General features: G+C 36.9%; 1 protein-coding gene across 7 annotated transcripts in view; it reads right to left on the bottom strand.

Moving 5' to 3' along the window:
• VPS13B (vacuolar protein sorting 13 homolog B) overlaps positions 1–16,469 on the bottom strand; it is a 488,999-nt gene that overhangs the window by 147,855 nt on the left and 324,675 nt on the right. For all 7 annotated transcript variants that reach the window (XR_012649869.1, XM_075023675.1, XM_075023678.1 and 4 more), the window contains 2 exons: positions 9,728–9,854; positions 7,827–7,970 (listed from right to left, as the gene is read on the bottom strand). Coding sequence is in view for 6 of the 7 variants with exons in the window: in XM_075023675.1 (XP_074879776.1) it covers positions 7,827–7,970; positions 9,728–9,854 (271 nt within the window). In the remaining variant the exon portion in view is untranslated. The remainder of the gene's footprint in view (positions 1–7,826; positions 7,971–9,727; positions 9,855–16,469) is intronic.

Here is a 16,469-nt window from a genome sequence, read left to right as displayed (position 1 = left end):
GAAATATTTGTATTAATTCCTTTCTACATTCTGTGCAGTAAGTTCAAAAACATTGATGAATTTGTTGCAGGTAATACTTATGAAAATTTAGGGTGCTTAAAAAGAGCAAGACCACCAAGCTAAAAATTTATAATGGTGCTTTCTAGGCTTAACAAAACAAAAAACCCCAGGATAATATGGTACAAAAGAAATAAGTACGCCATCCCTTCCAAAAGATGATCCCAGAAAAGCCCAACAGATTTTGAGCAAAAGCAAATCTGCCGGTAAAACTATCAAGCACCAAAGAAAATCTTCAGATCTGTTTCCTTACTATAGCCTTTTAAGATAAGAAACAAAACCGCAGAAGGTATCATGATATTCTGAAGAATTTTTATTCCTGTATGAGAAACAGGACAAGCCTTCAAATAATTTCAGAAGACACAAAACCACATTTATCCTTGCTTTTACTACTTAATTTCTAAAACAAAGGAACTCTGCACAATGAAAACTGGGGAACTGCATATGAATATCATGAGTGAGTCAGGTCAAGATTGCTGGAAGTTAAAACACTTATGTGTGGATTTCTGAAACAAAGTAGACTGTAGGAAACCAAGAAGAAAGAGTGGAGTCAGGAGACTGGTAGAAGGAAAGAATATTATATTAGCTTTATGACTTAAGGGTGGGTTTTTCTGTGGGATACTGGGCATAATACAAACATAGATCAAAGAGCATCCCCATCTCTGGCTTTCTTAATGATGTGGTTCATCCCTGCCCCCTTAAAATATGTTTTTTATTTTGTTAAAAAGTATAAATATTTAACTTGCTTGAAAACACTGGTTTCAAAAATAGTCATGTGTTATTCTTTATATATGGTTGTTTTTAAAGTAGACTTAATGTGATGATTACTTGATATTAATGAATAACAAAGGAATTACTGTTGGTAAATCCACATGCCCCAGGCAGTTTTAATACACTGAAGTTCCTCTTTATCTAATAAAAAAAGATTTACCTGCTTAATGATTTTTAGGCTTCAGAGAATGCAATTCACTAATTTTTGCCATTTTAACTAAGTGTGGCTTTTTTTTTTTAAATCCAAAGCAGATGAATAGAATTTACTGAACTCAAAATCACATAAATTAGAAATTGATAGGGGGCTGCTATGATTAGTTAGAGATTATAACATTAGAACCAGTTCAATCATAAAACCACAGCAGGTACTCTTCTCCTGATCTGAAAAATCAGTGGAATGACCCTAGCTCAACATCTTTTTGTCATGTCCCTTGTCAGTGTTCTACATCAAATAAGATCTCTCCTAACATCCAAACTTGAATAATGTTTCCTTTCATTTTTAATTATACAACTCCTTCCATATCTCTACAATTCTTTATACAACTCTAGATGATTCTACTTCAGCCTTGATGTTTGCACTTCTCAAATATTTGTGGCCTCACAGCTCCAAAACAGTCATCTTGCAGCCAAGGTGTATGCATTTGACTCTTATGATCCACCCCCTGCCCCATAAATCATACCCAGAATCCCCAAATATTTTGTTGTCTTTTCTTTGGAATACTGGTTAGCTTCAAAGAGCTGCTTGCTGGAAGAACTGTCATCAGCCCACATAGTTGGGACCCTTGAGTGCTCACCTTGCTGGAGAAAGAATCAGCAGGGAGGCCTACAGAAAGAGTGCTAGAGAGAAGCAGAAAGAGACAAGCTTTATATATTCACAGTTTTTACTTGGGCATTTACTGCAAGCAATAGAAACTATTGGCTTTGAAAAAGTGTAAAGCATTGCTAAGTATCAAACAAGATGAACACAGCTAAGTGACAAAGCTAAGATGAACAAAGCAAAGCTTCTGACTGACACGCTTTGCCCTTCCTCAGAATCCACAAAGCAGATACCTATCAGATTACCCGATTACCTTCTATGATAAAATGGCTGGATCTGTGGACAAGGGTAGAGCAGTGGATGTCATTTACGTCAACTTCCACAAGGCTTTTAATGCTTCCACAATACTCTTGTGTCTAAATTTGGACATTACAATCTGGATGGGTGAACTACCAGATGGATATAAAACTAATTGAATGATTGAGCTCAGAGGGTATTGATTAATGGGAAGCAGTGAATATGTGCAAGGGCAGGGCTGCTATCCACAGGGACCTAGACAGGGTAGATGAATCAGCCAGACAGAAACCTTAGGACCTTAAACAAGGAGAAATGTGAAGTCCTGTACCTGGGAAGGAAGAACCTCAGCAATGATACAAGCTAGTTGCAGAGCAGTCCTGATGGACATGAGCCAGTGATGTGTCTGGGCACCAAAGGTAGCCAGCGGCATCTTGGACTGTATTGGCAGAATCATGGTCAGTAGATTTGAGGGAAGTGATTATTGCCCTTTACTCAGCACTCATGACATCAGATCTGGAATACTGTGTCCAGTTTTGGTCCCCACAGTACAAGAAAAATATCAACTCAGTTCAACAGAGGGCAACCAAAATGGCTGCAAAATCAAGACAGCAATATCAGAAGATGACAATAAGTTTAATGAGGTGGCATCCATGGGCATGTGTACAGCTACCTGATTGCAGTCCATAGAGAAGATGGTGCCAGACTCTTCTCAGAGATGCCTGAGCGGCATCTGGTGCCACTGGTGGTAGAATGAGAAGCAATGGACCCAAGTGGGAACACAAGAAACTCCAATTACATATTAGTTTGTTTTTGTTTTTTTTTTTAAACCATTTGGGTGGTCAACTAGGCTGCCCAGAGAGGTTGTGTAATTTCTATCTTTGGAGGTATTCAAGACTTGATTGAAGCCCTAGAGCAGCCTGATCTAATAAGGTCTTGTGTAAGCAGGGGCCTGGACTATATGAACCCTGTAGGTCCCTTCCAACCTAAATTATTCCATGATTCTATCCTACCTTAAGCTTTGTATGCTAAAAAGCAAATCAACTGTAACTATACACATATGCATAACTGTGTTTGAACAGACACTAACAGGAAACAAATACAATGAGATAAATATACAATTCATCACTACCGACTTTTCCTTTAAATAAGGTGTCATACTGTAAAAATAGCTTTCTGAAAACAGATTAAACACCACATCTTTAAATGTGGTTGAACAGCTTGCCTGCAGGAAAGATACACAATCTAGATTATTATCTTAACTAGTAATAATGGGAGTGCCTTAAGAAAGCCAAGCAAATACACTCATTGCCTTAAATCACTGTCATACAAAATTCCATTCATAATCTGAGTTCCAATCCAACCTTCCTTTTGAATCCCAACCCTGGTGCTCAAAAGTCCCTTCAGACCTTAAATTTCCCTAAACCTTTTCACTAAGCCTGAACAATGATTCTGTGCATTCTATATGCTGGATTGTTTTTTCTTTAAAAAGACTAAATCCCTACTAGAAATGCAGAATTTTCAATCAACAGGACACCTTTGGAAACTAGAATTTTTTGCAACTTTCAGTATTCCATGATCAGATCTGTAAAAATTCAAATGCATTTCTAGTTCTTTCAATATTTCATCTGTAGTGTCTTTAAAGTGGCACCATTGCATTAAAAAATCCATGAAGGATTTACCATTCTTGTTCACTTCCTACGTTCAGGCTACTCTTGAATCCTACAGCTTCTGTTACAGTTCATTTTTCAGTATTGAAGCACACTTTTTGACAGACACATAGTTGGCAAAGTTTTTGTTGAGTATCTCAATCTTTTCATTATTCTAACAGAAAAAAGGACAATCAATAAAATCAATTCCACTTACAGTCAGTTATCTCAAGAAATTCAAGGCATTCCTTTATTCCCTTTCTTATTCAGAGAACGCCTGTGCACTGTTTTTACATACTTTTGTTTATTGTGGGGTTACTCATTTATTCATGAGTCCCTGAAGAGAAGCATTGCATGTGCATAGGTTCTGAATACCCTTGAAAATAACTGAAGAAGTACTTAATGCAAACAGTTTAGTGGTGTAAATTAATGTACAAATACCAAAATAATATTTATTCAAAACTGTTCTATTCCTTTCAACTTCAACAAAAAGTCACTGCCATGCTATCTTGGGGCAGGTTTGGAAGACAGGTTTCATACATTCTGATTTGGAAATGCAAACTTGGTTTTTCCATTTCATTTTGTACTTTCCTATGGGGAATACAGTTTCTTCTGTTTTTTCCTGCTCTTCTGTTAATCATGCTTAAGGATCTAATAGAAATATTGGTGAAAATCCTCAAATGCTACAAACCAGAAGCTCTAAATCTGCAAAGCAAATAGGCACTGTGAGGAAAAAAAAAAAAATCTTAAAGCTATTTTATGTGAATTGTCTTGCTGAATAAGACTGTGATGAATCAAAATGCAAGAGGAACACTGCAGCAGGAGAAAGAGAGCACAGGTTCTGTGTATCACTATGACCTGCGTAACAGCCTAGGTAATTTGCAGTACTTTAGGAAAGCCTTTGGAGGATGGGTAAACAGCTCAACTTTTCTCTTAAAATATCAGACAGAACACATCCAAAGGTGTTTGAGGAACTGGCTAGTGCCACTGCTGGGATCCTCCATACCATATGTGAAAGGACGTGTTGTCTGGGAGAGCCTTTGATATCTGGAAAACAGTAAACGTCATACCCATCTTCAAAAAGAGCCAGGAGGAGGGTCCAGGGAACTACTTGATAGTCAGACTCATTGTAGTCCCTGGGAAAGGGACAGAATACATTTTCACAGAAGCCAATTCAAGGGCAAAAAAATTTTGGGGAACAAACAACACCTATTTACCAAAAGGCAAATCATGCCTTACCATAATCTGATTGCCTCCTATGATGAGATGATTGATTCTGTGGATGAGTAGTGGAAGCTGTTTTCTTCGACCTTAGCAAAGTTTAGACAGAGTCTTCCACGTCAGACTTGTATCCAAACTGTTAAGTGTGAACTGAATGGGTGGACTGCAAGGTGGATAAAAACCACACTGGACCTCTAAATTCAGAGAGTAATGGCCACTGTTCCAAAGTGCAGCTGAACTCTACTTAGAGAGTGACGTTCTCCAAGGTTTGATCATGTTTAACGTCTTTAATAAAGACCTTGGCAATGATACAAAACATACCCAAAGAAAGTTCACAGATGACACCAAACTGGGGGGACTTGTTGATACACTGAGGGGTAGGGCTGACATTCAGAGGGACACTGACAAAATGGAGGAATGCTTTAACAGAAGCCTCATGAAGGTCAAAGGTAAAACGCAAAGTCCTGCACCTGAGGTGGAAAAATCCCAAACCAAATACAGGCTGGAGGCCGACTACTACAGAGTAGCTTTGCAGAAAAGAACCCAAGGGCCTGGTGGACAACAACTTGAACATGTGATAGCAGCATGCCCCCATACTGTTGAAGGCTAAGCACCTACTGGGCAGCGTTAACAACAGCCAGTAGGTCAGAGGTGAGATTATTTCCTTTTATTAGATACTTGTGAGTCCACATCTAGAGTGCTATCTCTAGCTTTAAGCTCAACAGTAGAAGAAAAAGATTGACAAACCTGAGTGGCCAGAGGATCATCATGAGGGTTAACAGGTTAAAGCACAGGATTTATGAGGCGAAGGTGAGAGAGCTAGGTTTGTTCAGATGGAAAAAGAGAAGGCTAAGGATGGTGGTGGGGTATCAAATTGCTGTTTCCAGTTACCTAAAGCAGTGTTATGAGGCAGATGAAGTCAGACTGTTCTTGGAGATGCAGAGTGAAACGTTGAGAGGCAATGGTTAAAAGTTGTATCAAGCAAAATTCTGAATGGATATAGAGACAAAAATTTGCCAGAGTGAGGGTAGTTAAGCACAGGACAATTACCTAGAGGGGCAGTGCAACCTTCTTCCTTGGAGATAAAGAAAGATTTGACTGAACAATGTGCTGAAAAGCCTGATCTAGCTTTGACATTAGTGTTCTTTCGAGCAAAAGAATGGTCTCCAGAGGTGTCTTCCAACCTAAATTATGTTTTGATTCTTGCAATGATATAATTAGCAGGTGTGAAGTATGAATGGCCATGTGCAGGCTCCGGACTTCATTCACTGAGATGAAAACAGCAGCATACAATCAGTGTATTATGTTTCTCTCTGCTGACTAAAGGAGAAACATGAGGATAATAATAAATGTGAATATATTAGAGGGGTGGTTTCATATAGGCACATGAGACTACAGAACACTGAAGAAAGAACTCGACAAAAAGTAACCAACTATTGGATTTTACATTTTCAGTATAGTAAATCAAGATACAGTTCTACAACTTATTAAAGAAAAGGCAACTACCACCTTGAACCAGAAATACTCCCATTACTCATTACAGGAGACCTCAATAATGCAAGGGAGATATCACTGAAGAACAAATAGGTATCTTGGGATGTAGTCAACAAAAAACTTTCTGAAATTATGTAGTAAATTGCTTTTAAGTTTGTACAGTCCACATCACTCATGCAGCACTTCTGCACAGTGCCAACTCAAAATTAAAATTCTTGGCAGCCATTCAAATCTTCTGATTCTATCCATTCCACTGACAATGGGAAAACAGTGCTCCACAAATTATTTATTGAAGATATTCCCACATATACTTATTTATAATGTTCATCTCCAAAAGAGGCCCTATGTCTGCAAAGTATCCAAGGAAAAGAAAGATATGCCGCGTTTCTTTTCTACAACTTTCATGTTTCAACATGGTAATGAAACAACACCCTTTATTTCCCTCTATCCTTGGGAAAGGATAAAGGAGCGGAGGGTGATGTGATGCCTAGATTAGCAGATACATACAACTTCTGGGGTTTTGACAAGGTGAGGAGAAAGGACTATAAGTAGTTTGGCTGCTTTAGAGCATTCCTCACTTCCACCCAGACTCACATGTATGCTGAATCTATGAGATTCAGGAAAGGAAGGAGGAAAGTTTCTTCACCTCTCCCATTAGCCAAATTCTTGATTGTGTCTTGCTCTTTAACTCTCTCCCTAAATCTTGTTCTTATTTGTGAAGATTTCTCAATGGGTCCAACAGCCATTCCAGTGGACTTGTCACATATTAAGTTCTACTGTCTTAAAGATGCCATCAGCCTGACTAGATTCCTCATTTTGAAGATAAGGAATACTTATTTTTTCTTAGGACAAAGTTTTCACTTTCTTTTCTCCTATCTTTTTTTGTATCAGCCCAGAAGTTTAATAATTTAACTTACAAGTCTGTCACAGTTAGTGACTGGCCTTCAATGCAAACTGACTTTATCAACTTCCAGAAATAAAGAATAATGACAAATTCAAGAGATGGTTGCTGAACACTGTAAGATTCCAGAAAAAAGGAGAAATTAATCGTTCAGAAGATGAAGGACCCTTCATGATGTACCCATCATCATTCTTAATGAAGAAGTATGAGAATATTCAGAGGTGGATTGAATCTCAGGGACTTGAGTGAAGACAGTTAATGTGAGTAGTGGTTACCAGGCACAGAGAAAATTCTACAGTTTACTGGCTTTAGCAAAGCACAGTGTAGTACGTGAACTCATAAGAAGATGCCAAAGTTTCAATAAGAGTTAAAGTGAAATGGCAAACAACCTCAAAAACCTACTTCAAAATTGATTTCCTTCATAATTTACATAAGATAATTGTCCTTGTACATAAGATTTTGCAGAACCACCTTAGTCCAATTTACTGAATAATATTCGTGCTAAAATAACACTCATCCTATTGTTAGAACAACGTTAGAATGCATTTTAAAGCTGACCAAACAAACAATAATAAAACATGTATTTCATTTACCTACATAATTTTGTCCAGATGATGCAAACTCCTGATCAGAGCTATGGTACTCTAAAGAAAACTGGCTGCAAACCAGGGAAAAAACCTACCTCAGTGGTGCTACTGGAAGGTTCCAGTCCAACCATATTGGCTTGTACGAGCTGCTGAAGAAGTTGTACTTGAGCCACATTGAGGAAGAAATCCAGATTTGTTGTCACATTCACCTCCAAAGAATGACCACACACCAAAATTTCCTGTGGAGAAATTAGGGAAAATACTAGATAACAACTACTGGGGAAATAATTTTCAGCTGCTATATAATTGTATTGTGATTCTCTGCTGTATTCAATGCTTCAATATTGCATATAGTATTAATTTGGTCTTTTTAGAAGAAAGTGGTGTCTCAAGCTTCTAAACAAGGATACGGCTTATTCTTTGCTTTGCTTTCAACAGCATAATTATTATGACAAATTTTGCAAGAAAAGCATCTCATGTGTGAGGTCTTTTTTCCATCTCTTGGTAGTATCAAACAGTGGACTGCAAGATTTTGGTTTTTATTTCCTTGGCAACGACTCCTATTCTCCTTTCCTTCCAAGAAAAGGAGGTGCTTTTTTAAAAAAAAAAAAACACCAACAAAACAAAACAAAACAAAAAACAACAAAAAACCCAAACCATAAACTCTGCTCGATTTACAATGAAATCATGTGTTGGAACTCACTGATAACCAACCTAATTGATTTCTCTTTGACTGGAAACCATTGCTAGTACCTTGGCAGAGCTAGCTGGATGGCCACTGTTTTATTGGTGTTATCTAGCACAAAAAAAAAAGCTCTTCACCACTGTTGGCAAGCGATAAAGAGATGAAAAACAGAACCAATGAAGAAGGGTTGCTTAGTAAGTAGAAGTACTGCCCCTTCTCATGAGAAGGTTGCACAATGTTCAAGCTCTTCATAATCTAAACTAGACCTCTCCCTTCATTAGTGAATGTCATCCAGGGAATAGATAACAAGAAAAATGTATGTATAAAAAACAGACTGAAATTCTTGAACATAAGCCTTAGTAAAGCTCAGAGATTATTTTTTTTTAATTGAATAACTTATGCATCCTAGCCAACCCCCAAGCTTTTTATTTCTTTTTTACATTAAATAATTTTCCATCTGCCCTTGTGATGACCCTTTACACAAAATATGAAGCTGTCAATTTTTTCTTTCTATGCCCATTAGCTATTATTTTCCAACAATGTACACCTATTGCATGTTGCAATACACACCTAATACCCTTAACACTCCTGTACCAGTTTTGCTTTTACCAGGAGGTAGCTGTTATGAGAAATACTCCTTGTCAGCTGACAAAAACTTTCTGATATCTCCCCTACATAATATGTTTTAAATTCTTGAGCTAAAAACCAATGTCAAAAAGTGAGCCAATACCTTTTGTGTATAACATGCTTCACAGACTAATCATTAACAAGCTGACCCACAGATGGGTAAAAGTGATTGTTAAATCTGGAGTACCTTGAAGTACCAACAGTAATGGCTGGGGAATGGATGCTTTGTGGCAACCTGTGGGCTTGAAAAACCTGGCTAAAAGAAGTCAGCTCAAATTTCTTCTTCTAGATAGTGTGTAGATTGTATTTTCAGGCTTCTTTATGAAAGCTTATGAATACAATATTTTGTAATGTTGTACTATAGCACTTCTTCTCAACACTCTTCCATCACAAATCTTTTTAAAATATCACTGGAAATCATTAAAGGATTCCCATTTTCTGAATTGCAAACAGGCTTATCTACCCCTGGACAGGCTGCCTTAAATATCGAATGCTATACACAAATTCTTTCTCCAGTAGAGAAAGAACATTTCAGCTAGCGACTAAGACTTTTGTTTTTCCTCCCTGGTTGGTGATATCTGTGTTTGAAAACACACTTGGACACTTCAAATGGTGGAACAGTTCAATATTAAGATTGTCCACATATTAAGAGTTATGCTATTTCTGTTCACATTTTGTACTAACCTCCGGGTGTAAATTCTCCGCAGCATCAATTTTTGTAAAAATAATTGCAGGAGCTGCAGTTATTCGAACTGTGAAATCTGTCAAAATTGGAGTTAAAATTGCTCTCCTTTCCTGATGCCGCCTTATGCTAAAAAAAAAAAAGAAAAAAAAGACATCATAAATTGTTGAAGGGCAAAAACTGCTCATATTCTTCTTTACATCCAGCATGTAGCACAAAACTGCTTCAATACCAGTTTGGCATTTGATTGTTACCTCAATAAGCATTAAATATCACCATTATAAATCATGTTAATTCCAATCCTGAAGGCAGACTTCTACTTTCATTTCACGGAAAAGGTATGTCTAAATATTTGACTCCTCAACCCATCTCCAGCTAGACAACTTTGACATTTGACATTGCTGCTTCTACTGTTTAACGAACTGTAGAAAATAATTTGAACAAAACCACAAACTTTATTATCAGTATTTTTCAAACTCGCCTGTGGGTGCCCTTCACTTTAGGGCATGAATAGCTGTCACGAACCCTGCATGATATTTGAGTTCATGCATTAAAACTCTGTGGTGAAAAAATTCTGCACACAACAACATAACTGACACAAAAAGACATGAAAAATCATACTAGCAAAGCCTATGAAACTCTTGCATGTTAAATTTGTAATAACTATTGCCCAAGATGTTCAAAATGCCTTGAAAATAGAGGGCTATCAGTTTTCCTCCACTGCTGCTGTCACTGGTCGTTCTTAGTTGCTACCTTTTAATCTAAGTATCAACACTTGCTTGCCAAGAATATTTGTTCCATTAAACTCGATAATTACATTTGTTTTCCAGCTGGGTGTTTATTTTTTTTTTTTTCCTTTAACCAAATACTAAGCCTAGAGGCACAACTCTGTTATAGATGGATCACTAATAGCTTATGACAACCCATTCCAACTAGCCAGAATCTTCTGGGTCAGGTCAAATAAACTATTGCCACAAAATGCCATCTGAGAGCCTCTGATCAGGATAAAAAAATGTAATGGGATCAAGATGGTGTTCAGCCCCTAAAAGAGGATACAGTTCAAATTCCTGGGAGAACCCTTCCATAAAGACAGTTTTTTGATAATTCTTTTTACCTATCATCATGTATAGAAATGTTAAATACCTGTATTTCACTAAGAACTCCTCTAAAAATCATCAAGAAGTTACTGGCCCAAGGTAAGTTTTCCTATGCTTGCAAAATAGAAAGTCATCAACTGTGGAACAATGCAAGTTGAAAGTATATACTAAATCATGCAAGTAGCTATCACAATACAATATAAAAGACAACTACACTGCCATATAGAAGAAGAAAATAGATCTATGCAGAACTCCTCAGACATATCTGCATGTCAGTTAAGGATACCTGTATTACCTTTCATCTCGCCATCTCCTGTCCAGTAATGGAGATGCGGCAGTTCAGACATCAGCATAAATCACACAAGTGAGCCAGACACATGAACTATGCAATTAGACAATTAGTTCTTACCATCAGCTAGAGTTATCCACGTTAATGTCATTAAACAATATGGGTATATGCCTGTCTATGCAGAAATCTCTGGACTACATGTGGAATAGGTAATTAAACCTCTTGATTAAGTACGGGTATCAATATACATAGTCTAGTAAAAAGTAATGGTTCTGAAATGGATTATGCTGAAGAGTAAACAATCTCAAATGCTGATGGTTTGTAGGCCAAGGGTTAGGCCGAAAAGAAATTAAATAGATATCAACATGACTGTAATTCAGTCAACTTCAAAAGATTCAAAATCCATAGATGACAATTTACTGCTTACAACTGTTTCTATTTTGATGCTTCAAATTTTACTAACAATTTGCTTAAGTGTCCTCAAAACATGTAGAAAGCATGGCAATCTACAAGGGAATATAAACTGTCGAGGCTAGGCCTTAAAGCTTTTAAATTTATTTGGGGCAACAGTATACAGAAGTTAACAGCAGATGCTACACAGCACAGAGCTAGTATTTACTGAGCACAAGTCTAATAAACTTTTGCTTCAAATGACCTTCATGAACACGGCTGAGCAGGCTGCACGCTACCACGAGTAGTACGCAGTGTGCTTAAGAGCAAGCCAATTAATGGGTGTGAGAAAACTACCATCTTACATTAAAAGCTTTAACATTTTAGTCAGCTGTAGCTCTGCTGATCTCTAATGATGGTTTTAAAAGCAAGATTAGTCTAATTAGATCCCAAAATTAGAAAGCAGACCTGTTAGTGGTTAGCATACACCTTCAACAGAGAAAATTATTTTAGATTTTGCCAGTTCTACAAATGCTTCTCTCCCTGCCATCATCTTCATTTTAAGTTTAAACCAGATGGCTTTCTACCCAATTCCTATTTCCCTTTCTCAATAGGATGAGAAAGAAATGCCTTCCTTTTTGAAGAAAATGAAGGAGCTAAGTACTAGAAAAATTCTGTGAAAGAACACACAGCTATACAATAGAAAACTTCCACTTGAAGGGGCATAAAAATGCTAGTAAGTATGATTTCAATATATGAAACAGAGCTGTAAAAGCAAGTTATCTGTTGAACCCTAAACCCACAATTGGCTCTCTTCAATCATTGTTCAAATTATTTTTCAGCTCATACATATTCCCATTTCTTAATTTTCAGATGTTATTCTGGTAGATATCCAGTACACTGCATCTTAGAGGACTTTTTTGGTAATATAGCTGGATTGCTGATTTTTTTTATTTTATTTTTTTTTTTAAATCATCTTTACATGGTATCCCTGTCCTGCTTTACTTACTACTTTCCGCATTTCTACTTGGTGAATTTGAAGCTCAGCCAAATCAAGTATTAGCAAAATAATCGTAAGTACAAACAGAAGGCAAACAGAGCACAGTAAATAATGAAGGGAGAGGATATGAGAAAGAGCACAAAAGGAACAAAGAAACAAATTCCACTTTGAATTATTAAGTCTTCCACACTGCACCTAAGTGCACCGTTAACTTAACACAGGTGTACGCCACATGAGCTTATGAAAAAACTTGATTGTGAAGAGTGTAATGATGGCTCTATGTCTGCAGCACATTCATTCCATGGTTCATTTATGCATCTGTTATATATTTGTCTTGGAAAAAAAAAGCAAAAGCTAGTACTTTTAGAGATTTTAAAGCAGTTGATCATCTACACTTAAAAGTACAGCACATTTGAAAGACCATATGCTAACGCAAAGCAACAAGGCAGCAAAGCAGTTGTGATAAGGCCTGGAGGTGCCTTTTTCTCAGTGATGAATTTGGGCTATATCTGTACAATAACATGAACCCTGCTTATGGACCACAGATCCCCATTGTAAAAGCACAGGACGAAAATGGTCTCTGTCCTCAAAGGCTTACAATTTAAGTATAAGAAAAAATGCACCCTCAGACAGGGAAGTAAAAGGGAACAACTAACAGCGCCATAGGTAACGATATCCGTACAGTGGCAACCTGAAAGCTGTCTTAAGAGTTTTTATATTACAGTATAATAGAAACAAATTTTTTTTTAAGGATTTGGAAGAAGACAATGCAATAATTTTGTGAATGTTCACAGGAAATGCCTTTAGAACAGACAGATTAGCCTAGGAGCGAGCAAGAAAGTGCTTTTCTAAAATTAAATGTGACAGCCCTGGTAACTGGTGTGATGAGGTCTGATGAGCATTGAGTGTAGATGAGTCAATGTAAATGAAAGAAGACACGTAAGGGGAAATGGATAGACATAGCAGTCTGGAAGTACCTTGAAAGCAAAGACATATCTAATGATTAATATGACAAAAAATGTTGTGGGAAGAAGAGATAAAAAAATGTGAAGAACAGAATTTTGGAATCAAAGCAACAACACTTGATTACATCAAATCAAATCATCCGTATTTGATTACATCCACTCAGAAGTATGTTGAATTTATATGAGGAGGAAGGACTGCCAAAGATTTGATGTTGCACTAACTAAGGAGGTGTGATCATGTGAGACTGGATAAGTTGTGAAAATGCACAAGAAGGACTATAACTTGGCTTCTTATGTGGAAAAAAACTAATTGAAACAAACAGAAAAAACTGGCCAGTAAGAGTTAAACATAACCTAGGTGTGAAACTTGGAAATATTTGCCTTATTCTTAATTATAATTTTTTTCTTAACAACACCTTACTTAACCTAGAGTTTGAGCCCTTATATACTTAAAAAAAATACATAGGTCATGGATAAGCTCATATACATTCAATACATGAATGACAATCAAGAGGTCATTTATGCCATGTAAGTTTACTATCTACAGAGAGATGAAATCTCACAAAGAATTTTGTGACTTGATAAAGCAAAAACCGCAAGTACTAGCATGGAATAGGCCTTCTCTAGTATGTTGTTAACTTAGGACTACAAAAGATTTTTCTCTTGCAGGTTTCCCATGTAGTTGTACAAATCAGTTAATCCCTGACCCACAAATGTATTAGGATATCAAACGACTAACATCATCATGCCTCAGGCCTCCATCTCCCAGTGGGAAGAATAGTTCACATCCTTTCAGCTCTCTGAGGTGTTGCAAAGACACATCACAAAACAGCAAAATAGCATAGTAACATTTTGAGGACTATCTAATGACCAAAATTAGACAATGAACAAACATATACCATCTGGCTATACAGAATGACTATTGTTATATAATTATGCCTCAGTAAAGCTGATTTTCCTCTTAAGAACGCTGTGCAAGATTTCTTTGCTGTGGATTAATAAAGAAAATAACATACTCCATCTTATTGTGTAAGGCTTTGTACAATATGAATACAAGCCTGACTTCAGGTACAATAAACACAGCAACTGAAATACAGGACTGAATACAAATGTATTGCATTTTATTCTAAAAGATTCACAGGGAATGCCCCTGCTTCCCTACACGTGGATCTACAGATAATTTTTTTCTGGTCTTCCTTATTAGAGCTTGGCAAGCTGTGCAACTTTCCAAAAAAGCATGAAAATGAAAACTACTCAAAGAAGAATCTGCAGGAAACCTTTCTGAGGATCCTTGCAAAGCAAGAGTGGTATTTTGTTCAGTTTTGTACAACAGATCATTGGCTCCCTGACATACTCAATGAGAGTCGCAGAGAGCTGTTCCAGATGGTGGTACGCCAAGGACAAAACTGTAATGCAGTATATTGCCACACTCAAGTCATTACCACACAGAGAAGTAATGCTTTTAAGCTCAATTAATTTTTTTTTAAAACAGAGTTTATTCAGGCTGCAGGAAGCAGAAGTTGCTGCTGGGAGCTGTAGAAGGATTGCACAGGGACGGGGGCGAGGCCTCATGAGAGGATATATTTCTTTATTTCCTTCAGGGCTGTTGTTTTTTCCATTGAGAGGAGGGAGAGGGAGGAGGAGATCTGCAAGCTGAAAAAGGAGTTTTCAATCAAGAAAACTTCTTTTGGTTAAGTACTCCCAGTTCCCCACATGCTGTTTAGTAAAGGGAATAAATGTGGACAGGTTTCATTTGTACATAACCTTATTAGAACTGTCTGACTGTTTCCAGTATTCTTTTTATATATTACACCATTAGGGAGCTTTTTATAACATCTACAGTGAAGTATAAACATTTCATAATGGAAAGAGTTATGAACCATGATCCTCAGTACAGCACAGCATTTGGACATTTTTTTCTGAGAGACGGCAACCACCCTACCAGAGTGCTCCGGTTCCCCCATTCTTCTTGGGGTGATCTGCGGAGGCACAGGAGGCATCACAGCAGCACTTCACAATAGGCCCTCATGAAGAATTTTACACTGAACACCTTGAAATATTCCAACACTCAGTCTCAAAACTTGAAGCAAGACTGCTTACTTTCCACATTACAATGTAAAAGTTAAAAAAAAAAATTGAACCCATGAGATATTAAGTACTAGGAATATGGAACTCCAGAAAAGTGGTGGGAAAACTTGAAGGATTCACTTTCTGTGAAAGGATTGTTAAAGCATTTAAAAGATAAATTATGTCAAAAGCTTTCAAATATTTGTTTGTATGATATGCATAGGTCTTACATTTAGAGTGATTTGGTTTTCATGTGAATTTTTAAAACAAGACCAAATTTCAACCCCATAGACTAAATTACAATGTAATCTATTTCAGAATTTTTACGACTTTAATTTATATTAAAAAAATACAGTAATGCTTTTAGAAATGGGAATGGAAAATGAATGGCTAGTATCTATGCTGAAGTTTTCTGTAAAGTAACTGTATGAAATACTTGGGTATAGGTTGTATTCTATACTGCACCACATAGCACCTAAGAATTAAAAAAATGAGGAAAAAGGTTCTCAGAAAAGAATCTTAAACCCCAGTGAACCTAATAAACGATAATACTGGTTCTAAACCATAAGTAAAACCAAATAGAAGTATATTAAAACCAAACAAAGAAATTAACCCTAAAATAACAAAGTAAAAATAATTCATTATGTTCCAGCTTAAAAATGTCTAAGAAACTTAAAGAATTAAAAAAGAAAATGGTATCACAAATAGGTCAAGGAATAAAGCTTCTGTGGTGGCTGCAGGAAATCTTAAGATAAACTTCACCCTGAAAACAGTAAGCACTATGTAAAACACCATGTAGCCACCCTCTTGGTGCATGCTGGAAATATCTCAGCGGATGGCAGAGTTCAATGCAGGTTCTTCCAGTTCTCAGCACACCACTTCCACAGATCATAAAATAAACCCAGATGCAGCAAAACTGACTGCCAGCTAAAAAGC

Source organism: Buteo buteo, chromosome 3 (assembly GCF_964188355.1).
Source record: "Buteo buteo chromosome 3, bButBut1.hap1.1, whole genome shotgun sequence".
NCBI classification, from domain to species: Eukaryota; Metazoa; Chordata; class Aves; order Accipitriformes; family Accipitridae; genus Buteo; species Buteo buteo.
The sequence above is the reverse complement of the archived record's forward strand: the minus strand, read 5'-3'. Positions and strand labels throughout refer to the sequence as shown.